The sequence below is a fragment of the Crotalus tigris genome, unplaced genomic scaffold (genome assembly GCF_016545835.1).
Source record: "Crotalus tigris isolate CLP2741 ecotype Arizona unplaced genomic scaffold, ASM1654583v1 scf7180000017564.2150845, whole genome shotgun sequence".
Lineage (NCBI taxonomy): Eukaryota > Metazoa > Chordata > Lepidosauria > Squamata > Viperidae > Crotalus > Crotalus tigris.
In genome coordinates this window covers 1,676,337-1,701,711 of record NW_024096475.1, presented here as the reverse complement: position 1 = coordinate 1,701,711, position 25,375 = coordinate 1,676,337, and the positions used below count along the sequence as shown (strand labels likewise).

The 25,375-nt window shown below is 37.9% G+C and overlaps 2 protein-coding genes across 3 annotated transcripts in view; one reads left to right on the top strand and one right to left on the bottom strand.

Annotated features, from left to right (window-relative positions):
• TMEM170B (transmembrane protein 170B) overlaps positions 1-21,337 on the top strand; it is a 70,012-nt gene extending 48,675 nt beyond the window's left edge. The window contains exon 5 of the transcript XR_005557446.1: positions 20,791-21,337. The gene's annotated coding sequence lies outside the window, so the exon portion shown is untranslated. The remainder of the gene's footprint in view (positions 1-20,790) is intronic.
• LOC120310727 (androgen dependent TFPI regulating protein) lies at positions 744-25,355 on the bottom strand. 2 transcript variants are annotated; one of them, XR_005557443.1, is made up of 7 exons: positions 24,807-25,355; positions 21,519-21,653; positions 17,669-17,770; positions 10,362-10,477; positions 7,856-8,007; positions 6,870-7,002; positions 744-4,032 (listed from the first exon to the last, which is right to left on the bottom strand). XR_005557443.1 is itself a non-coding variant. In XM_039349473.1 (6 exons), exons 1-6 carry the CDS (start codon positions 24,975-24,977, stop codon positions 6,956-6,958), a joined length of 723 nt encoding a protein of 240 aa, XP_039205407.1. In that variant the 5' UTR covers positions 24,978-25,354; the 3' UTR covers positions 6,850-6,955. The 2 variants fall into 2 exon arrangements, 1 of the variants encoding a protein (XP_039205407.1); XM_039349473.1 differs by lacking the exon at positions 744-4,032 and having other exon boundaries at positions 6,850-7,002; positions 24,807-25,354.
• Between the last annotated feature and the right edge of the window lie 20 nt (positions 25,356-25,375).

Sequence of the window (25,375 nt, the reverse complement as noted above, 5' to 3'; positions counted from 1 at the left end):
CGGGATTCAACTGTGGAAATTTTGTTCTTTGCAAAACATTTTCCTTTAGCTCTTGTGCTTATCTCTCTTTGGCTGGGTCAAAGAGGGAAAGGTTTATATAGATCTACAAAACAGCTTGCAGCATTATATGTACAAAATCAAACACTAAAATGGCAAACACCCACGAAGCTGCTTGCAGTATAGCCAAAAATAAACCGCAAGAGGGCTTTAAAATGAAACTCCCTCCCTTCCACCACTTAAAACTTGATAACATTTTTGTCACTTGGCTTTTAAACAGGAGCTTTAAAAGAGTTCTTCCACACTTTTTATTTTAAAAAGATGCAATGAGGGTAAGATGAAAAAAAAAGTGGAGAAACACTTTAAAAAAAATCTACAATAGATACTTATATATTATGAGATTCCTCCAATTTATTTTCCTTTTTTGTACTTTTGCATGCAGCTTGCACTGAATGGACTGAGGTGGCTGGAATGAATGTGAAGGAAACATCTCCAAATAACACAGATGGTGACTGTGTTTTAAACAGGAAGATGCCTTACATATATGGCATATTTGGAGGACAATCCTCCTTTTTCCACTGGAAATGAACATTCAGATTAAAGGATGAATGACTTAAGTGAGGCAAACCTTGCTTTCTGAAGCAAACATGTCATTCAGAAAGACTCATATTACGTATTTTTGAACAATGCAGTAATCTATTGATAAACACATGACATAAAGAGAAACTCGAAATACAATTGCTGAATAGAAAAAGTCTTGCAGATGTTTATTCCAGTCTGAGACAATAATAATTGTTTTAATGTATGGCTTACCAGCAGACTTGCAAATGCATGTTAATATTTGCAGGGGGCACAAATGATTTATTTATATTATTACTTACTCAGTTATTAGCACAGGTTGAATGCATTTGCTGCACTTGTGTGCTTGAGCAAAATGAGCAGAATTCCTTTACGTAAAACACTGCAAAGCATTTTGGCTGCCCTTTCCAATCTGATTTTTCTTAGTTAAAATAAACATTTATTTATAACTTCCCACTGATTTTTATTTTTCATTCCTCACCTCCTTCTTTGAATAACTGTCCCTGATATTTTTAAAACACTGACTTTGTGAGCCGGTTAAGATGCATAATAGCCTCCATACAAAGCAACCCCCTGCTCTAGAAGCTGTTTTGTTTTCAAGGGTTGTCGCTGAGCCAGGAGTGGGAGCACATACACACAGTAGCACCAAATATTGGTTTTGGCAGTCCTCTGAGCCACGCACAAGGACCATTGTTCACTTACTGGCATCAAGGAAGAGCTGAGAATGTGTAGTTGCTTAGAATAGAGGGCATGTTCCTTATCGGGGCATGTCTTACTTTTTGACCCATGTACATGTACAGTGTAAACCAAAAGTTCAACCAAATCAAGTAGTTGATCAATTCACTAGAATAACATTTTTGTCGATTAAATGGCCCAGAACAATTTGTTAAGATGGGAAAGCACATTCTGTCCTCTAGGACTACCAGGTAAGAGTTTGACATTATTTTCCAATCTAACTCTGTGATGTTGTGGCACAAAGTTAAAAACTACTGACTACAGCCATTTAAAAGGATTTATATTTCAAGCATTTGCAAAGAAATATTGGAACAATGCAGGAAGATTAGCATGCAGGGTTTTTTTTATTAATGTGTGAAAAGGCAACTCGGGATGGTGTCTTATGCCGAGGTAAAGAAATCTTCATTTAGTGAGGTATTAACCTTTCCAGCTAATACAAAAGGTAAAATCTTTGTAAAGCTTTCCCCTGGCCAGTTGTGTCCTCTCTAAGGGGTGGTGCTCATCTCCATTTAGGGCAGGGGTGGGTAACCTTGGCTCTTTTATGACTCGTGGACTTCAACTCCCAGAATTCCTGAGCCAGCATGACTCCGCTTGGAAACCTCTCCCTTTCCCCTCAGTATGGCTGCCTCAGGAATTCTGGGAGTTGAAGTCCACGAGTCATAAAAGAGCCAAGGTTGCCTACCCCTGGTCTAGGGAGCTAGTGTTATCCGAAGATGTTTCCATGGTCATTTGGCCAGCATGACTATTCGCCGAGATGCAGGGAATGCCATTACCCTCCCATCGAAGAGCTACCTATTTATCTACTCGCATATGCATGATTTTAAACTGCTAGGTCGGCAGACTCGACGGTTAAAGATGCTGAGCTTGTCAGCTGGAAAACTGACAGCCCAGGTTCGAGACCTGAGCCCTGAGCAAGGGGATGAGCTCCCATTACTTGCCCCAGTTAACCGAAACTCCCTACAATTTCAAGCAGAGAATCTTTTCTGTTGCTTTGGAACTGTAGAGAACCTGGGATTGATTCTTCTTCTGTATGCAAACCCTATGCTCAGCAGAGAGTTGGCAACCTTAATAAAAATGTATGAAAAACAGTCATTCAAAATGCTAACCAAAAGAACTCTATGAATAATAGTCACGCTCTAAAAAAGCAGTTCCCTTTTTAAGCCTAAATAAAATGAATGGATGCAGATTTCCTGCCTATTCTAATAGAACTGCATCTTCCTTAAGGATGACTATTTATTTAAATAGATTTCTAGGCTATCTAGAATCTTTCATCCTGCCAGGGACAAGAGAGCCCTCCAAAGAGAGAGCATCGTGGACAAGAATGTCATTTATGCCGGTCTGCAGATCTTTTGCAATCCAAAAAGGTCGCCCTTATTACAGAACAAATAGTTTGGGTGCTATATTCTCAGCCACATCTGAGAACAGGGCAAGGGTCATTTGGGAAAGTTGTCTCTGGGGATGCAGATATCACTTGGTCACTCAAGAAGTCATCGATCCTGCCCTGCAAAAACTGCTCCATGAGGTGGCCTAATGATAGAAGCCTGAATAGTGTAATCCTAAAGCAGTTCTATGGGAATTTCGGGCATGTCAGCTGCAGCATGAAAAAAATATTAAAGTCTAGCTTTGCATCCACAACTTTCTTCATGCATGCTCTTGCCCTAAAATACTTTCCATGTTACATCACTTTTTTCTTTCTTTTTTTTACACACTGAGGTCTTAAACTCCAACAACCTAGTCATAAGGAAGAGACAGAAGAAAATAAAGAGAGAAATGGGAAACTCATACGGTATATTCACTATATATTTCTATACCCTGAATATAACTGTTACTATCAAATTTTGCCTAACATTGCAGTGGAAAAGAATCAGAACTCAAGGAATTTGAATAGTTTAGCCAAAACTATTTCCAGGATTGTTTAAAAATAAAAATAAAACATGAGAAATTATTTACTTTGAGAATAGCTCTCAGTTCAGTCTTAGTAGCAGCAGAAATTGATCAGCTTGACTGGATTTGAGAAGCTAAGCAGTGTCAGACTTGGTTTAATAATTGGATGGGAGATCACTAGGGCAGGGGTAGGCAACTTTGGCTGTTATGACCATAGACTTCAACTCCCAGAATTTCTGGGAGTTGAAGTCCACGAGTCATAAAAGAGCCAAGGTTGCCTACCCCTGCCCTAGGGCATTCCAGGCCTATAATTTGGGATATTGAAAGATATTCTAGAAGAAGACTGTGCCACATGGAAAACAATTTCTGTGTGATCTGCCAAGAAAGCTATACAGATGTGTCCATGAGATTATTAGGAAGTCAATTTTCACTGGAATGAAACATTTTCTTCCATCATTTAAAGCAGGGGTCCCCAACCCCCAGTCCGTGAACCAGTACCGGGCTGCGATATGCCAGCAACCAGTCCGCACAAACAACCAAAGCCTCATCTGCGAGATGCAAGCAGCACACAAAACCACATACCCTCTGGTCCACAATAAAACCTCTCTCCCTGGTGCCCAAAAGGTTGGGGACCTCTGATTTAAAGGGTGAGGCACTGAAGTTGTCTAGACATAATTTCTCCCTCCCATGTTCCAACTCTTGCTGGTTGGTCTAGTGGTTAAGGCACCGGGCTAGAAAGCAGGAGATTGTTGGTTCAAATCTCACCTTAGTCCATGAAAGCCAGGTGGGTGACCTTGGGCAGTTCTTCTCAGCCTAATTTACCTTATAGGATTGTTGCTGTGGGGAAAATAGGAGGTGGAAGCTATTGGATGTTTGCTACCTTGAGTTATTTGTAAAAATAATAAAAGTGGGATAAAACAAATAAATAAATCTACTTGCTCCTGGTTATGGATACTAGGCTTCAGGATAAATAATTATGTAGGTGTAAACAGTGCTAATTATGGGCTGAAAGTCTGCTTGAAAAGTAATGTCACCATTTCACCAATAGATGGTGCTAAAAAGTTGCTCTTGAATCACTTTTTTTTAAAACTATAGCTTGACAAAGAGAATATGAGGATCTTTTAGACCTGTGAATAAACTAAGAATGTGTTCATTTACATCAGATACCTCTTAAATTTTGTTTCACCTGGACATTAAAAAACAACCAAGTTTATATAACTGGAAAAGGTGCAAAAATAATGGCCAAAATAATCAAAAGATTGAAAAAGCCTTAAAGTTAGTATTTAATTTTCAAAAAGCTAAATACTGGGGAGGTGGAGCCATGATATTTATACATTTAAGGTGTACATAAAAATTATCTGTCATTCATCTAAATTCCAATGAATAATAATTTTCAAGGAAAACATAATGAAGTCTTGGTCACACACATTGCAAACTCAACCTATAGAGCAGGGGTGGTGAACCTATGGCACGGGTGCCAGAGGCGGCACTCAGAGCCCTCTCTGTGGGCATGCACGCCTTGCCCCAGTCCTAGGCCTTCAGCTGGGTTTTATAAAACCTTTTCGTTTTAGGCCTCCGCCACCGTGTAAAAAAAAAAAAGTTCAATCAGTCAATTTCAACTTCTCGCAGAAAAAAAAAGATCTTGCAAAGTTGGAATTGATTGAACTTTTTAGTCCCACCCAGTCTGCCATTACCACCGCAACCACGCCACCCAATGGGCCACACCCACCCAATGGACCACATCCATCTAATGGGCCTCACCTACCCAGCACCCGATGATGCATAAGTGGGTTTTGGGTTGCAATTTGAGCACTCAGTCTCTACAAGGTTCGTCATCACTGCTATAGAGTTTGCTTATCAGATTGATAATCATCTGATTACTATCTCTAAAAGAACTGCAATTTCTCCTCTTTTATAGGTAGTCCTCACTTATCAACCACTCGTTTAGCAGCTATTCAAAGTTACAATGATGCTGAAAAGATAATTTTACGGCCAATTTATGACTTTTGCAGCATCCGTCCATCATGCGATCACCATTACATCAGTATGTGTTGTCATGTGCTTGACCTGTGTTTCCCCCCCCCCCTTTCTTCTTTCCTACCATAGCAGAGAGATTGGAGAGGAAGAGGTTTCAAGAGAATAAGCTGTTTGTGTAATGTGCTGTGGGTTCCCAGTCACAGGCTGCCATTGTGATCACATTGCTTTCCGAGTGTACAAGACAATAACCAGGCACTTGAGCATTCCAAAGGGAATGGTTAAGAGGCAAAGGAAAACTTGAAGCCATGAAACTTAGTAGTCTTCAAGTCTGAAAACATATGTTCACATGATTTCCCATTTAGCAATTGCTTCACTTAATGAGGGACTTGGCAGTCTCCGTTAGGTAATGAAATGAGGACTACCCCTAATCCCCTAATCATCTTTGTTGCTCTTCTCTGTACTCTTTCTAGAGTCTCAGCATCCTTTTTACATCGTGGTGACCAAAACTGGATGCAGTATTCCAAGTGTGGCCTTACCAAGGCATTCTAAAGTGGTATTATGTCAACCAGCCAGGATTTCCAGTTGTTGAAATATCACCCCAATGTGCAGTTGTAATGTCCAACCTTTCCAGTTGGCTTCCACACAAGCAAAGTCAGTGGAGGAGCTGGTAGGAAGTCAGAAGTCCTGATCATGTGAGATCATTGTTCTCACTTAACAACCTGGACAATCTTTGGTTAACGACAGCAACATGGCAACTGGTTGGATTGCCACTGCTAAGCGATGCAGTCACATGACATCATTCTTTATGACCTCATCACTTAGCAGTAGAAATTTGGGTCCCAATTACTGTCATTAAGTGAGTACTACCTATATATAAATTCCTAAATTATTGTATTTGTACCTTGGGCTCATCTAAAGAGGTCAAGAAGAAGATCAAATGTTATTCCATTTTATCCTTAAAATAATCCTAATTCATTCTAGCTATTTTTGTGGGCCTCAGCTGCCTTACTAGACTCTCTTATCTATTATTTAACACTGAGCATTTTATAGTCTCAGATTTCATATTACACAAAGCCAATTATCATAAAAAAATACATGACTGACTTAGGGTGTTTTGTTCAGTTACAGTCTAGTAATTTATACAAGCGCTTGTTGAATAAAGAATATGGCTATAAATATATCTAAATAATTTTATAATTGCATTTGAATGAAAAATTAGAATTTTGCCTCAATTGTTATACACTTGGGTGACAAAATCATGTTAGTCATCTGTGTTATATTTGTCTCTCAGTGGGTTCTGATCATCCTATATAACAATTTGAATTCTCTAGCCAATGGCAATCTTCCTTCATAGTATTTCCTGGACCTCTGTTCATCTGTGCTGGCAGAACTTTTTATTCTAAAGAATTTATTTTGGCTTTATACAGAGAGATTTTGTAGCAATTTTCTTAGTTTCATCATCTATCTAGATCAGACATGTCAAACTCGCGAGTCACGTGACATCGCGCAACGTATCGGACGGTTTTGCCATTGCAGGCAATGGGGTAGGCACGGCTTCCAGATGATGCATCCGGCCTGTGGGCCGGAGGTTTGACATCCCTGATCTAGATCTTGGGATGACAACTAGTGTTTTTTTCTAAAAAAAAAAAAAAAAAGGTGCCGGAACTCACACACGTCATACAACCCGCCTTGCCTACCCTACAAGGTTCCATCCAAAAAAGGTGCCGGAACTCCGTTCTGGGCGTTCTATGAGAAAAAAAGCCCTGATGACACCATCAGCTTTTCATTTGCTTTTCTTCTTGTAAACATCAAGTACTGGAACTGTGTCACCTGTAGAAAGGCATGGAAAGTTAAACAAAAATAGGAAAAAAAATGAAAAAAATGAAGATTTAAACACAACATAATTTTGCTATATGCCAAAGAGGAGTCACTACAATTGACAGCTACTGAACAAAATTTGGTAGTGCTGCTGACTTTCATATGTAATGAAAAAGATAAATTGTGGAAATGGGACTTAGTAAATAGATATATATTCTTACCTCTGCTCACTTCTCAGCATGGCTGCTGAATGGAGAACTAAACATTTGTTTGGTTTAGCATGATATGTGAACCCACCCATTCTATCTAGGGAACAATATCAATAAGAATTGCTCAACAAGTCCTGTCTTAGTATTATATACAAATAGAGAATTGAGCCTGCAGCAAAAGAAACCATTTGCTAGAAAATGGACTTTTTGTTACCCACAAATAGGCAACACTTGGCTAAGAATTAAACTACTTTTCCCTGTAGTGGGACACAGCAGGAGACTCTAATCTAGATCTCATAAAACATTCTAGTTTTATGCTGATTAGCCCATTTATTCAGCCTAGCAAGGTCTTATTTTCATTTGCTAGATAATATACAGTACAGGAATGTTTCCTGTACTTTGAGGAGTATATTTATCATAGCTTGCTATTTTTTAAAGTCTCATTTTTTCATTAAAAATTTGAATTGAGGAATGAATGAACTCTCTCAGGAGAAAAAAAAGAGGGGGGGGAGAGAGAGTGAGGTTTGGTGAAGTAAATGAATGTACAAATCAACCTGTATCTGAAAAACGATGACAAATGGACAGCAATCTGGATCAAAACATAATCAAATGTGTACTGATAACTTTGAAGGATTTCTTTGCAAGATTAGACTCACCCCAAATCATGCGGTTGAGAAATCTTCCTAACATGTAGTAAAAGAAAAGGGTGACAAGACCAATCCCTGCAAACACTATGATGCCAAGTGGACTTAAGAACTCGAAGAAAGGATATAACCATTTGCCTGTTTTAGCAAAATAGTAGAGGACCCTAGAAAGGGAATTAATTTTTTTCAGTTAGGATATCTCATTATGAAACAAACATGATTAATTGGTTCAAGTTTAATTATAGTTAGAATATTCTTTCTAATAATGATTAACCCAAGGATCAATACATCAACTGTCTAAGCTTGTGCAACTGTCATCCATCCGTCCATCCATCCAATACAGAATTTATATTCTTACCTTTCAGCCAGAAAGACTTCCAAAGAGGTAATGACCTCACTGAGGATGAGATCAACTGATCCTCAGTTCCATGGGATCTGTGATCCTTTTGATACACTAAGCCAGGGGTCTTCAAACTTGGCCCTTTTATGACTTGTGGACTTCAACTCCCAGATTTCCTCAGCCAGCGTGGGGCGGGGCCAATTAATTTTAATTTTAAAGTTAAATTGTTCTTGAAATGAATTAAATAAAATGAACAAGTGTACTCCACATTAGGGCAAAGCAATAAGATGCTTCCAGGCATCCAAGTGCTCCTAGAAGCGTCCCTCGATAGAGGTAGTCCTTGAGTTATGACAGGTCATTTAGCAACAGTTCAGAGTTATGACAGACACCCCCCGCCACAAAGTACTTACGACTCAGCCCTGAAGTTACATATGTTGCAGCCCCCTTGTGGTCATTCACCTTTACAGCCGACTACAGAGATGCTGCAACAAGCCATCCCCACCTATTTCCCCTGCCAGGTCCCACCCGCCTGTCAACGATCACTCAGTTACCTTTCAAACACTCAGCCCCCATGATCTTCCCAACCCAAGAAACTCCATTCGCAGTTAATGACCCATGCATTCATTTAACAAATGCATTGGGGAGAGCCAGGATGGGGGCTCATTCGCCTAATATGATTGACTTAACATCCTCGCAACCTTCACCTATAACGGGCAGGCTCCATTATAGTCGTAACTCAAGGACTTCTTGTATACCCATCCCACTTCATTTCTCTATGTATTCATTCAGTGAAAAGAAGTTTAAATAGGAAGCTTCATGCTGCAAAGCAAAGCATCAACTTCTAGCTTAAAATGTATTTGCAGGAATGCCTTTGAGTGCCGTAATAGTCCCCACTAAGATTACAGATGATACTCTGGTAGACTAGGCCCCCATTCTGATTACTGAGTGTTTTGAGAATATCTTGATAGCAGTTTTGTGAGTGATCCCGTTGTGAGCTTCCAGAGCACCTGTACCACAAAAGCTTGCCCCTCCCTTTATTTCACAATTTGCCTTTTTATGCATGTGATCATTTTCTTTTTCTGTTCCATTTCTTTTTATAATTCAGGGGCAACTTTTGGAAACATTCTGTGCAGCTTTTACTTTCTTTATTTCCACGTTCGTGTCCCTGTCTGTGACTCAGAAAATAGAGCTGTCCTAATGTATCTGATACCAAAAGAAAAGGAGCCGATAATGTTAGAACCTAATTTTAGATGTAGAAGCCAACCAGCATTTCAAATCTGGGAATGACCCAATACATCTGAGGAGATGCAAAGCAGGCTGATGGTAAGCCACAGTTCTGTCACTATTACATCATGTTATTCCACTGTCCAGTATCTGCTTCCAGAAGCAACCAGTTCATTTAGTTAACTGTTAAGCTGGCTAAAAACACCAGATATCTAAATAACAACTAGTATTGCTAGGCTAGTCTCTTTCTCCTCCTTCTAACCTAGTTTAGAGACTTCCTTCAATACATGTGGGGAAGAAAACCCCTTTAAAATAAATTTCCCTAAGTACCATTCTCTGTGTTGGATTACAGATCCCATAATTCAAGGTTCTAAGGAAGCTGTAGTTCAATACGTCTGATGGGTACTATGTTCAAGAAAACTCATGTAAACTTTCTATTTGAAGCAGGGTTGGGAATATGCTACCTTCCATAAATTGCAACTGCCATGATTAAGCTATGTTTGCTGTAGATGCTAGGTGCTACAGTATAATTTTGCAACGTAAAGAGGAGCAGGAGGTATTTCCCATCTTTGGTTTAAAACAGAAGTTTTGAGGGAAGTTTGAAAGAGCAAAACTTGTACAGGCAGTGATTTGTGCAAACTGGTACTATGGAATAGCAATAAGATGACCAGCATGAATAATCTGAACAAGTTTAGGAGTTGATTGTCCCCTCATGTGACTTAAGTAAGGGCTGTATAATGCAGTTCCAAAGTCCCTCAAGATCAGATCAGAGTTCACTCTAGCTGCATTTGAGGATATATTTTTTTCCTTGCAGGAGGGAGAGGCGGAAGTTGCATCCGTTGCGGATACTCAGGCTGGATATTCAATTAGATGAGAACAAGAATTGTTTCCTCGCTTTTTGCTAAACATCATGTAAACACAAATCCCTTTATTTCTATATTTTCAGAAACTTACCAAAGTTGATAGCCCAGTGCAGTCATTCCTAAGATGCTGAGGCTTTTACCCACTGATGAATACTGATGAGGGACAACAACCATTTCTACCAGGCCCAAAGGAAATACCAAAGTGTGCTGGAAAAAAGACAGTGTTTTAGACTAATTGTATTTGTGATCCAAAAAATTAAAAGTACAATCCGCCTAGTAGCGCAGAATTATATGTTCATGTAAGTGGCAAAGATATAGGGGAGTGTGGCTAGCCCGATAGCCCACAGAGATATTCCACAGAATCTGTAGAGGTACCAACAAAAAATAATAATAATAATGTGGAACTCTTCCATCTTTTCCTCCTTAATGTGGTTTTTTAAATGAAAAACTAAAGGAAGGAAGTGGGAGAGTTTCAAAGAGAAGTTGTAGTCCTCTGGGTTCTAAGGATAACACTACGAATATGGTAGGGCAATTGTAGAATAAAAATCCTTCTGAAAGAAGAAGTGTACCTTTAAAAAACTTTATAATTCTTCTATCCAAAACCTCCAGATGGCAGCAACTGACCAGGCTTACCTTGATTCAGAAGCAAAGTCATGTTGAGCCTGGTTAGTACTTGGATGAGAATTAAATACTCCCAGAAGAAAACAGCAAACCATCGCTGTTCGCCAAGAAATGTGTGTACAAGTGAATCTATGAAGTCACCAAAAAGCATCTTTCTAGATTCTACAGTCCCTTCTTTATTTCTGACCTCACTTTAACCAATCAGGTATATGTTGTATTATTACTATATGTGTACATAAGGAACATCTGAAAGGGTTGAATGGTATTTATAAAACTAAATAAACAAAAGATTTCTGGATGGTTAAGCTGAGCTGGGCAAGAATTTTTTAAAAAATCATTTAAGTTTGCCTCATTTTGGTTTTATTCATTCTTAACAGTATAAAGTGAAAGAACAATGCAGTTTACAATGGCAAATTAGTTCACAGTGATTAACGTTGATACAGCCCAAGACCACAATCATTGCATGATTGGGCACTTATTGCAAAGTTTTCTATTTGCCAATGGCTTTTAATTAGCTCTCCTCTTTTGCTAGACAATAGAAAACTGACTGTAGAAATGACATTAGTAATGGACCATATACTGCGGCTCAAAGCTAGTTGAAAGCCCTTTAAATGCGTTTTGTTTTCTTCTCTGGAAACTGGTCCCTTCTCATAGCAATTTTTAATATAACTTTAGTCAAATTACACACCATGAGCCATTAAAAGCAATTAACTTCATTTCCATGATAACATATTGTTTAATTTACCATTCATTCAAATAAATGCAAGCTTTGTATTTTGAGCAAATTAAAAAAAAAAGCTGTTTAAAAAGCAAATCTTCGCAATTATGCCTCAACTGTCATCAATCTTTGAGGGTTGATAAAAATGGTGTGGTGACTCATTTTTACAGTTTTCATTATCAGTTTTATTTTTCATTTACTTGTAACAAATAAAAAAACCAAAAAGAGAAAATTATTATCATACTGGGATACTCCTCCTGATAATAAAACAGAGAAGGGAAAACCTGATCTAAACCTGATCTAAACAAGGCATCTCTCGCTGTAAACAAACAAAACCCATGAAGAAATTTACCACAGACACTTTCTTTCAGGATGAGCTCTGTATTACCTTGCTTTTATTTATTTATCATAACAGAGGTATTATTTACTTATTCATTTAAAAAAGGTTTATTTTATTCAGTACCTGCTGCTCTGAGGTTTTATGAAAGGATAATAACAGATTCAATTTATGTGCAGTGAAATACTTGAGCAGAAGACTTAACATTTTCTTCAAAGATGGACTGCTTTGTTACTCCTAAGGGAAAGACTTTAAAGTTTGATTTGTTTGCAATGATGGTACAAGGTAGTCAGTGGTGGGATTCAGCCAGTTTGCGCCAGTTCGGCAGAACCGGTAGCCAATTTTTTGTTGCACAGGACCAGAAGTGGTGGTTCCCATATTTGAATCCCACCACTGAGGTTGTTCCATCCTTGTTTAGCAACTGCCTCATTTAGCAACTCTTCAGTTATGACCATGCTGAAAAAGTAACTTTACACATTTATAACCTTTGCCTCTTTGTAAAGCAAAGGAAAGCTGAAGTAAGACCATAAGCACCATTGCAATTTCGCATAGTGACTGCTTTGCTTAACAACCAAGTTGCCGGTCCCAATTGTGGTCACTAAATAAAGACTATCTGCATCTGCATGTCTGTCATAATGCTGCGGGCTATTTTAGGATGCACGCTTAGGATCTTTCTCATTGTCATTTGTACCTAATGTCCTGGCAGTATCTGTCTTATGCCACATCCCCATGAGGTTACCTTCATCTTTTTTCCAGTCTGTATGCGAGACAGACTTACGTTATCCTTAACTGTATCAGTGTTAAGGTAGTGTTTTATTCCTTATTCTGACATTAGCTAAGAGCAAGTTTTAAAGGATATAAAATCTGTTAAGCTTTATTACTTTGGAGGAAATAGGTGAACGCAGTGACTGAGAACAGAGGCCACCGAGGGACTGGCAATAAGGATAGCGTAGTCCAAGTGGATTCAGCTTTTTGCCCGTTGAAGGATTCACTTAACAAACATATTACTAACTTAACAACTGCCACAATTCGCTTAACATCTGCAGCAAGAAAAGTCGGAACATGGGGCAAAACTCAGCTAACAACTGTCTTGCTTAACAATGGAAATTTTGGGCTCCATATTATGGTTGTAAATCCAAGACTACCTGAGCTCTGTTACTGCTGTCTTTTTATCTCATACACAGGCAGGTAACTTGGAATCATGACCTGAACTGTCCAATTTAAGCTGTGTCCAATCTTCTACACCAGTAGTATGTCAAATTACTGGTATCAAAATTATTACAGTTATCATTAGTGGTTAAAAATAGCATTTTGTTGTATGTTTAATTCTGGGAGGGAAAGCAGTGTTTCTAAGATTTTTTTATCACAGGTTTCCAAACAACTAAAAGGCTCTGGGATATCTATGGTGCCTATTACAGAGGAAAGGGGCACGCATCATATTCACCATCACTGGCTGACTTGTCAATTGGCATTTCTGGAGAAACTGACGATGCGCAACCTTGACTATAATTATTTTCAAGGAGCTACCACAGAATTTTCTGAAACCTCATTTGACGAACTTGGCTTCCTGCCACGTTTTTAATTTATTATGTTAGCCTTGCTCAAAACCCAACAGCCAGCCGGGTGACGGAATGGGCTCCCGTCAATTTGTCCCAATTCCTGCCCACCAAGCAGCTCAAAAGCATACGAATGCCCGTGAATAAATAAGTAGCCAGGGCATGAAAGGAGCCTCCTCATGCATCCCCTGGGCAACGGTGTTGTCACCGGGTAATCCTTTCAACCTGAAAGGGCCTTGAATAGGCGCTTCCGATACAAACATGCTCAATCTGGTACCCTCCACACCTGAGGCCTCCAACACATTAGCAGATATATATATTTAATGTGTAGAATCACTGGAAAAGGGTAATAAAACTGTTGGAAGTCAGCACCCACCCACCCTCCTAGAGAAGGAAATATTTGGGGGAATATTGGAAAAGGCAAAATATTATATTTCCCCAAACGAATAATGGAGGAAAAATTCTTAAAAGGCTTTTCTGCCCAAGTTTCCCCAGGCAGAAACTGAGCAGGCCAGCTTTTAGATTTGGGGCCACCTATTCATTGGCCACCTAATGAGAAGGAAGGACTCACTGGAGAAGGGCCTAATGCTGGGAAAGATTGAGGGCAATAGAAGAAGGGGACGACAGAGAATGAGATGGCTGGATGGAGTCACTGAAACAGTAGGTGTGAACTTAAATGGACTCCAGAAGATGGTAGAGGACAGGAAGACGTGGAGGAACGTTGTCCATGGGGTCGCGATGGGTCGGACACGACTTCGCAATTAACAACAACAACAAATTCATAAGCAAAATGCCTTCAGCCACAGCCCCAGAGAAGGTTTGAGCTGATGGGATTAGGAAAACAAAGACTCCCAAGGACAGGAATATGGCCTTCAGAACATAATAGGATTAATCCACCACCATTAGAATATCAAAAGCTCAAGTCAAAACATATGACACAGGAACAACCTCAAATAAGAACAACTCCAAATACAAAATCCCAAAAAGGTATAAAAACCCACCAACTCCCAGCTCCATTTTATCAGCCACCCCAGAAACTCGCTGTGTCACTGAAGTTTCTGGCAACTCAATAAACAAGAAACTTCTTTCCAAGCAGCCTCCATTTTGTTTACTCCCAGCTTGGATCTCGACCTGAAGATTTTTCTTTCAACAAAACATTTAAAATACTAACCTGTTGTAAAATATCATGAAACATTTTGTTTTCATTTCTGATCACATAAATATTTAATACTGATATTTTTAATTCTTTGGGTTATTTTAATTTGGGGAAAAGTTTGTTTCCCTTCTGTTTCTTGGTTCTGTTCTGTTTTATTTTGTTATTTACTAATTGTCTTTAGTATTTGTCTTTGTTTATCCTTGTTGTAGGTTTATTTGTCGTTATCTTGTATCAAAAGACAATGAAAGGAAGAAAAAGTATTTTTTAAAAATTACCGCAAATGCCGGCGTATAAGGCAGCTTCCGTGAGCGCTGAAATCGGCGCCAAAGACGGGGGTCGTCTTATACGCCGAGTTATCTTATACGCCGGAAATACTGGTAGTTTCCGGCGTATAAGACGACGTTCTAGGAATGCGGCCTGGCTATAAAGACGGGGGTCGTCTTATACGCCGGGTCGCCTTGTACGCCGGCATTTACGGTAGTCAAACATTTGAGGAGCAAGACTGCATTATGGTACCATAACTAGATATAAAACAGCCAGTGCAGATTATGAAAACAAAGATATTCTGAATCTCGCAATATACCCTCTTCTTGGGAAAAAAATTAAATTATTTGTAAGACATTTTTGGGAAGGAAGGAGATGGTGGCTTGCTGGTGGAAGCACTGTTGCCACAACCAGCACATGTGATAGAAAAATGGAGGAAACAGTGGGAAATGATTGGCACTCATGAATTGATTTGTATTTCTTGTGAAGATGAATAGGGTGGCACTCTCCAGATGTAGCACCCAGATTCTATAATTCATTCTTACAGGGGGAAGCTGATCTGTGGATTGCAGGAATAATACCAATGCAGTAGGTGCTAAAGCCATTTCTTCACTACTCTTTTTGGCAATATTTCTGACTCTGGGCATGTGAGTGTATTTTAGGTTTGTTAGTGTATTTTGGTGGAAAAAATGAATGCAGAAGATAACTTCCCAAGAATATCTGCTTTCTTCTTTCATTGGCTTTTGGCAGTGCATTTCTGGGATGCCTCAAATACTCAACAGTAAAAGAGACAAGTTCTTGAGCAATGTAGCTGTGTTTTGTCCTTTCTAATTTTTTTTCCAGCTTGCTGTTTAGAATGGGCTTTTAGTACTATTATGCATTTGTTTTTAAAGTATGAAATAAATATATTATAGCCAAAGAATCCACCCTTTAGCTCCTTTCATAAATTGAATAATTAATATGGAATAATTTGCTTTTTGAGGGATTTCATTCTATTTCTGAAAAAAAGCCTCCTATGACTTATTCATGAATTCTAAATTCTTCGGGTTGCATCTGCTCCCATTTTCCAGTGATGTCAGTGGACATTTCCTTTCCAATATAAATAACATAAAAGGGGATCCCAATCCCGCCAAAGAAAGCAGGCAATAATTAAATTCTCAATGTCCTCCAAAGAGGGCTGATCCAGTCCACCCCTTGTTTCATTAAAAAGGAATCTTGCCATTCCACTCACTGCTTAGTGCCAATTGCACAACAGGGATGTTCTATTTTCTCAGTTTTTCTTTTGTAATCAAAAAGGTACTGGTAATACTGGTACAATAGCAAGCTGCTTCCAGTATCAGAAGATACAAGACTTGGGACCACAGAACCCGCAAAAAGTTCTCAGTGATATTATTTCCACTCTTCGGTATATCCCACCAAACATTTTAACATTACTCTGGCCTCTGTGTAACTAAACCAGCTTAAAGATTATTTTATTATTTCTTATGTTTATACTGTATTCTGACACATGAAAATAACTTTGTCATCATAATGCCTTTGAGAAAATGATTACCCCTAATAACCAAGTAAGCTTCCAGAATAAGTGATTTAAATTTCATTCTAATATTAGTGCTAGTCTAATACTTCAGCTGCCGAAGTATATTGCCTACTAAAACAGCTAAAACTACAACAGGCCTAGACCAGTCCAATTCAGAAGTCAAAATGTATGTTTTAGTATTCTACCCATTCTCACTGATCATCTTCCTCAGAGCCAATTCTCCAGCTGATGGAAATTGATTTCTATAACATTCCAGTGTTATACATTTTGTGCACATGGTGTACATTTGTGCACCCTGGTATGTTATACAAATTGGAGAGAGGAGGTTATGGCATGTATTGTTGTCATCATCCTGAGTTAAGAATCAATAGCCAGTAGCTATGGCAGAGAAGATTTTAAAAATCCAGGAATGATTGTCTTTGATGGATGGACTTTTATGACTAAAGTTCATACAAACCTTTATTAACATTGACCCTACAAGGATTGTTAATACAGCACCTACCTATAGCTCCTGTTTTGCTGGAAGCCTTCTTGCCTTTGACCAGCAAAGAATCTGTCTACCTGTTGTTCCTGCTTGGCTTTGTTTAATAGCATACCAGTTTAAACATTAAATTTAGATTATCAGAACATAAAATGGACAGCATCAGCTTTCACAAATGATTACTATATTAATCCTTTAGTATCCTCATTTGTTGTCGCTACAAACCTTAGTTGGCTTATACTATAGATTTTAGATTGTTTCATTCCTTCCCAAATGATGCCAAACAACAACCATTTGTATTCTCAGTCTTTCTGTATTTATATAAATTCAGTTCACAGCAAAACCTGTGAACTGCAATAAAACCTAGAAAAGTTATCTCTGCCACTCATGTCATGAATTCACATTTTTCCATCGATTTAAATTTGGCAAGGAGTGATCTACTAACATTTCCTCCAGAGCTTCAAGGCTTCTATGGCAATCCACACTCCCACTTTTTGCATATAAAAATAGTTAAAGTTAAAGAGAGAAAATGAACTCTACAAATCAAAAATTGCAAAATCTGGCCATGATTCTACCAATCTGAAGCTTGTCTGGTTAACTTTTTATAGCAAATTGTGAGCCACTGACTATGGAAATAAATGAACCTAAATCTGAATAATTATCTGGAATAATATGCATAGTTTATTCTGATTATTTTTATTATATTCAGCTTTTTTCTTTTTACTCACCATTCCATGATTTATCCATTCAGAAAAAAGTGAATCCATAGATTTTGGGATAATAAGTTCCCGATCATAAAGATATATACTCCAAAATGAAACAATTACAAACTAGAACAAAACAAAGAAGGAAAGTGTTGATTGACTGAGTTTACAATAAATGTTTACCTTCAGTATATATCCTATCTTACAATGTCTGTCTGTCCGTCCATCCATCCATCCATCTATCCTCCTCCAGCCCTCCCTTGTTCCTTCATAAAGCAGCGGTAGCTATCAATAGTATCAAACAATAATAAATAGCAAAACTATCTACATTTACCCTCACAAAGGATATTGGGCCAAGTTTTTAAAATGGCAACTTTTTGGATCAATGATTTCTGAAATGGGAGGGCGGTGGATTTACTTAGACAAGGCTTTGAGAGCCCTTGGTTAACTGTAGTAATTTGGACCAGTTCCTAAGTCACACTGTCATAAAGCAAAGCATCACATGACCATACCAGACTTCAATTCTGGCAGTTCCAGTTGCTGTCGTTAGGCGAATCCAGATGGTCATTGTGACGTCATGTGATTGCCATTTATGACCTCCTGCCATTTTCCGCACTGACTTTGCTTGTTAGAAGCCAGTGGTGAAGGTTACAAATGATGATCCTGTGCCCGCAGGACACTGTAACGTTGTAACTGTGAGCCAATTCAGTGGTGACTGAATTGTGATCACGTGACTGCAGGAATGCCACAAAGGCTGCAACTACAAGGACCAGTCATAAGTCTCCTTGTTCAGCACTTCATATGATCGCTGAATGGGTGATTGCTGAACAAGGACCTGTAATAATAATGTTTACCTTAATTTTTTTTAATCTTACAAAAGCAATCTAGATCTAGAAGATAAAAAAAAACCTCTCAACATTACTCTAGAGATGCAAGCATGTGCAGAAAGTTACCGAACTACTCAGGCAGCTTCATAAGTAGAGGAGTTCACACAGAGGAGTTCAGCGCAAATTTGGAATACAAACCTGCCATTAACTTTTATTATGATGGTTTAAGTATAAATCCCTTGACACAATTGAAAGAAGAGTGTCAAGAAAATTGGCAACTTTTTAAAAAGACAAATTTGGGACCTTTTCTTTAAGGACATTGACAAGGTTGAGAAATCTGTGATTAAAAAGGGAGGCTTATAACTACTTGATAAATTTTCCAGAGAAGACAATGATTCTACTCCATGAAGACAAGCTAGAAGGAGTAACTTAAACTTAATGAGTTAACTGGATCTAGAATGGAGTTTTCTGTTTGATATTTGTAATTGAAAGAAAGTTTTAATCTAAAATTTGAAAATGTAATTTTTAATATATACTGCTCAAAAAAAATAAAGGGAACACAAATGTATAGGATCCTATACGTTTGTGTTCCCTTTATTTTTTGAGCAGTATATATATAATGCTTAAGTAATTTTTAAACTATGCAAAATGTTACTGAAAATGTATTTGAGAATTCTTGAGTAAAGAGAAAGTTAAAGAAAATGATTTACCAGTTTAAAGAAAAACTTTTGTGTTTTAAAAAGGATGTTTATAAAAGGGAAAATAAATATTATTCTATAAGGGTAGTTTGAAGGGGAGGAGCTAAATTCAATACTGAAGTTCAACGCCTGTATGTTAAGAAGTTAAGAAAAAGATGTATTAGAAAATTTTGATTCTAAAAATGTGTTTAAAGAAAGTTTAGCTTTAAAAAATGTGGAAAAGGGGAAAAAGTATTTTTTTTCTGGCGAGGTCAAAGAATTTGAAAGTATATAGTTCACTTTGTTAATAAAAATGGTGATAGTTTACAAAGATCATTAGATGCAAATAGAAATACATACTATTTCCACAGCAAGGAAGATAAAACAGGAATGGTTAAATTGATTATTCTGTTCAAAGAGGAGAATATATAGTATGTTTTTCATTTGGATATCATTTCTGGACTTTGTGCTTGTGATGAAAAAAATGAAACTTTGACTTTGGTTTTGTCAATTAGATAGATTTGTCATTATAGAAATGGCTGGTTATATATTAATATGTAAAAGCCAAAAGTTGAGGCTGGAATGTTTTTATCTTGTACTGTGCTAAAGGGAGTCAGAAGTCAACGCCTTTTTTTTTTCTTTTTTCAATTGTACCTCACACCTTCTCTTCCCTTCTCCTTTTCTTAATTTTCTATTTCTATTTTTCTTTGTATTTTATATATTAAATAAAATTAAAATTATGACAAAAAAGTAATCTAGATCTAGATGCAATCAATAGTCATTTAATTTGTAAAGAAACAAGATATAAGGCAGGAATAGGCAACCACTGACTCCAGGAAACATGAGGTCTTCAAATCTCCTTTTTGTGGTTCTTGGAGGACCTAGGTCCACAGGGGTGTCAAACTGCTGGCCCGCGGGCAGGATGCGTCATGCCAAAACCGTGCCCACCCCAACTCCAGCAATGGGGGAAAAGTCGCGATACGTTGTGACATATCACGTGACATGGTGAGTTTGACACCCCGTCCTAGGACATCTGATGAAAATAGGCTTTTTTTTTCTGTTTTGAGTTGGGAAAGCAGATGGAAACTGTAATGTGTGGCCTCAAAGATACAAGTAAAAAAAGAAAGCAGTTCCCCTAATAATAAGGTCTATCCACATATATATTTTGCCTATATACTTTGCAGGTCTCCCTCCCCAGCCTCAGCTGAAGTTTCCATTAATTCTACCTCTCATTGTAATGCTTTCTTATATTCTTCACTAAATCAAGATCACCCTAAGTCAGGGATGTCAAACTCGCAACGTCACATGACGTGTTGCGATGTATCTCATTTTTTTCCCCATTGCCAGCAATGGGGTGGGCACAGTTTTGGCATGACGCATCCGGCCTGTGGGCCGGCAGTTTGACACCCCTGCCCTAAGCTTTTTGACTAGGTAAGTATATCCCTAGATCTAATTTACATTTGTGGCCATCAATAAAGATTCTTTCAGGGATTGGGCCTTTCAATATTTTCTAGTAACAACTAACCACCTTTTCTCCAGTATCCTTCCTTGTTTTGTTTATCCAGGAATAGACATATCCCCTCAGTTCTACCTGTTCCACTGCTTTCTTTTATACCCACTATATCTTTGTTTTTATTCACAGCCAGGAACTCTAATTCCACATGACCACCACCAAACGTGGCTAGAAGACATCTGAAATTGGTGGAGAAACTTCTACCTGTTATGTTTTTTTTCAAATGTTGTTGTCATGAACCTGTTTCAACCTTTTTTCTGTCTTCTGTCTAAATCTAAACTCCTCTTGTTGTCTCCTACATGCACTGAAATCCCTGAACTACTCTGGTCCTGCAAATGGAACAGGTAGCATTTTTGAGAATGGTATCTTGGTGCTCTTTGACACCTAGCAGCCCAAACCTGACTTCTCAGACATTTTTTTCTATGTCATAACTATTGCCTCTCCCCAGTACTATCAGTGGCTTTTCTAGACAGCTTATAGTACCTATATCAATCAAACCTATATCTATCAGCAAAGAAATCACTATATTTATTTTCTGCTTGTAATTATCAAATCGTCCACATCAACAAAGCTTCCATTTTAAAAGAAATATTTTCAGGATGACAAGATGTGGGTTCATCACTCAAGAATTAGGTTCTGCCTACAATAGCATTTCAGTTATCTTCAAAATGATGTACTCCTTCCCATGACCCCTACAGACATTTAGAAAGAGTATACCAAACTGGGTATCAGCTATAATTCGCTCCTGCCATAATACTATGAATTAACTTAAAATCAAATTATTGTTTATCCAAATAATTATCTAATTCATAACACATATAATTAATTTTGCATTGATAAATATTATTGCAACTTACTGTGGAAAATGGGAAAACCAAGCTACTAAAGATCAAGTCTTTAAAGGATATCATGATCGTGGCAATTCTTTGTTTCTTCATTAGTATGAATGCACTGGTCAGCAAGGAAATCCCATAGAAAAAAACCTGCAAAAACTAAATTAATTATATCTAATGAGTAGTTGATCATACAAAGGTAAGTTGTATATACTGTATCTCACCAAACTGTATGCTTATGCTTTAAAGAATAGTTTTCAGACTAAATGTATTTTTCTTGCTGGAAATGTTTTAATGAATTAGTTTGGGTGATAAACTACCTCATTTAATGAACTTAAATAAGAGAAGGCAACTGAATATGCAAATATCCAGTCATTACAAGAAGAAAATCACTTAAAAGAAGTAATATGGATTCTACTCTGGGAGGAATTTTAATACAAAAAGGTTATTTCATAATATCTAAGTCCATGTGAAGTTGTGTAGTATTATTCTGATTAGTAATACTGTTTTTCTCCAGAAAATCAGACTGCTTGGATCTGATACATCAGAACAATCCAAACCAGTATTCTGAAAAAAAAAAACCAAATTGAATCATCAAAGCAGAGCAATTCAATATATAAATTAAAAAACCCAAAGTGAGTTGCTGCATCAGTCTTGCATTCTACTTCAATGGGATTCAATTAAATCCCCTTTTTTTCAATTCAATTGAAGCCTTTAACATTTGAATAGTCCCCATGGAAATGCATCACAAAACATTATACAAGACCAAGCCTAAATTTGATAGAATGATGCAACTGCTTGAGATATCAAATAATAGAAGGGAGGAGAGCTAATCTCTCATTGGTTCCTCTTGACCATCCATGTCATTCCCTTCTGCTGGATCTAACTTGCCATAGGATTTATCCGACATTACAAATTGGTTTATTACTTCTACAGCTTTGAAATAATATTCAATGACAGTCCAATCATCTTATCCAAGACCATTGGAGGATAGGAGAGCACCATCTTGTTTGTTTGCCTCAAGTATTAAAATGTCTAGGCTAGCTCTTCAATTATATCCCAGATACAGTATCAAAAGTACCAATTTTACACAAATACACTAAAGATACAAATACATTATGCTGGGAAAGCAGTCATTATTGTATTTAATTTACTTTCCTTCATATAACAGGAAGGCAACCTTTTGGAATATTTTTGGCGTCTTGGAAACATATTGGCGTGACTCTCACAAAAAAGCTACCATGATGGAAACAGAAAAAGTGGATGGAGTTGGCCATAAAATATCTATCTACCAGAGGCAAATTGATCAGATCCCTACCACCCTATCTAGACAGATAGGGTTAAGAGGCAGCAAATGTGGTGGTAACCACTTTAAATTATCTCATCGAATCACCAGCCCCATCCATATAAGGCTTCTAGTAAGGCAGTATTCAGGTCAAACACACAGGCATGGGTCCAGAAACTTGCAGGCCAAAGAGGTTATTATGCTTAAGGTTCCCTTAATCCTCACAGTATCTTGGTGTAGGTACATACATGGACATTTGTATGCATCAATGAACAATTTGGAAGTTATACATAAACAAGAGAAATGATCTATAACAAATACAATACAATATCTAACTATGGTTCATCTTTTTTTCCTTGTTAAAATCAAACATTGTTGACTGATGATGTATGAAATCTTCAACATGCAATATGCTGCAGCAGGATCATTCTTTTTTTAAAAAAAACAATTTTATTCAATGTTTTAAAAAGTTAAAAGAAGTTAATACAGACTAATAAAAGCAAAGAAAAAAGAGAAAGAAATGAAAGAGAAAGCTAAAATTACAAGAAAGGGGAAGAGGGGAAAAGAAAAACAGAAAAGAAAGAAGTTACAAAGAAGTAGCTTCCAATCTTCTTTATAGCAGTTATGATTATAAATTTATCTTTTTCTCTAAAGTTACAACATGTCTCTTTTCTTTCTATAATCTATCCTATCTAATCATCTAAACCATAAATCATAAGTTCATTATCTGTTTTATGCAAAAACTCCATAAGGGGTTTCAATCAGCAATAATATAAATATTGTCTTTTCTAAAATCAAAGAAATCAATTTAACTATCTTGGCAAGTTCCATCATCTTTATCATCATTGCTTCATTTTAAGTATATTATAAGAGGATCGATCATTCTTGAGAAATCACAAACTAAGAAGACTTTGTTATGAGTGAAACTGTTTAATTTATATACTCATTGTTGCAGCAACTCCAGGATGGTTTACTTATTTACCCATCTGAAATTTCAACTGATTTCAAAAGAAGTGTGCTACCTACCCTCCAGTGTTGAATTTTCCTATTTAGTTCAGCTGGTGCTAACAGATTTCATTGTGGTGCAAGGTTAGAAAACCTGGCTACTTTCCTATAGCTTAGTGCACTTACTTACTTTTCAAAAATATGAATATTGAATTGTTCCAGATGGTTATCTTAGGCGTCCCTGAAACAGGATGTCCCTGAAACATTGAATTGTTCCAGATGATTATCTTAGATGTCCCTGAAACAAGTAGACCATCATTTGATGAACTTTAATCCAGAGTTTTCATCAGTGTCTAGAACTAGTTACACAATACTTTCTTTTCATTGAATGCATATTAAGGTATGGTGAATCTGAACTTGATAATTGCTTATTTTTAAACATCTGAATTTAATTTCTTATATGTTTCTTTCCTTAGAAATGTAACGATGCATTATAAAGATCTGGGAAAAGGCAAGGGAAAGTTTTCTGTACAGCTGAACCTCCCATAAAACAGTCATTTGGATACAGCCATTTCTTCCTGTTTCACACTCCTGGATTTCTATAGGACCCCTACATATCGCCTGCATATGTCCTGCTCCCCTCAAATACTCCCAAACAGACTATATTGATACGGGTGTATAAACTCATATAAATGCGAACTACATTTTAAAATTTTAATTATTGTTATTATTTGCTGGCAGGGCATTGATTTTGCAATCAACTCCCCCCAAAATGGTTGCGTTTGTTTTTAAGTAGCTTGGGGTTGAAGAACGTGAGCTGGTGGAGGAGAGTTGATCTCTGACGTCTCCCGATCCGTCTTGCATTCAGTGATTTCTTTATATTACAAGCTTACGCAGTCTTTTTGTCACACTTTTTACCCACCGAACAGCTGGCCTGCCTTTAGCTGGCCACCAACTCCTTGCTGTCGGCTCCCGCAGATTCCCGCTACGCTGGGCTTATTCGCAACCGGAAATACAAACTCACGCTTCACGGCTCAAGAGGCCGGCCGTCAGCTGGCCGAGATACGCATTAGCATACTTACCACAATGAGAACACTCAGGTATCTCCACTGACCGCCAAACAACTGGTAGAAGTAGCCTGTGGACGTTTCGGGCTTTTCCAGTTTGGCGATTTGGTGGGAGACGGCGTAGAAAAGAGTCACATACCAGACGAAAACAACGCTGTAGTAGACGGGGCGGGCAGAGGGGGACATGGTGCGGCTGGGAAAGAGCCCGGTGATCAATTCTCTCCCCTTCTCACGTCTCAGCAGTCACGCACCGCAGAGCCTCTCTCGCCGCAAGAGCGCCCTGGCTTTGCACAGACGGTGCCGGCCAGTCAACTTGGTTTTCCTTTTTTTTTCTTTTTCCTGCCCGTGGTTTTCTTGTCTGGCAACGGTTCCACGGTTCGGTTCTTCAGACAAATATCTATACACCACCAGGTCGTTGCAGATTAGCTTCCTGTTGGGCCTTTCTTTGATCTTTTATACAAAGAGGGGGGTGATTGCATAACTCAATACGTGCATAAAGTAGGTTATGGAAGCCAGGAGAGAAGCCAGTTTCATCAAAGAGAGAAGAAAAACCAGTTTATCAAAGAGATGTGCTAAACTTTGCC

Coding starts and splice junctions, on each gene's coding strand:
- LOC120310727 (XM_039349473.1), bottom strand. CDS start 24,977: ATGTCCCCCTCTGCCCGCCCCGTCTACTACAGCGTTGTTTTCGTCTGG. Junction 17,771..21,518: donor TGGTTTTCCCATTTTCCACA/GTAAGTTGCAAT, acceptor GTTTTGTTCTAG/TTTGTAATTGTTTCATTTTG. Junction 7,003..7,855: donor TCTCAACCGCATGATTTGGG/GTGAGTCTAATC, acceptor GCCTTTCTACAG/GTGACACAGTTCCAGTACTT.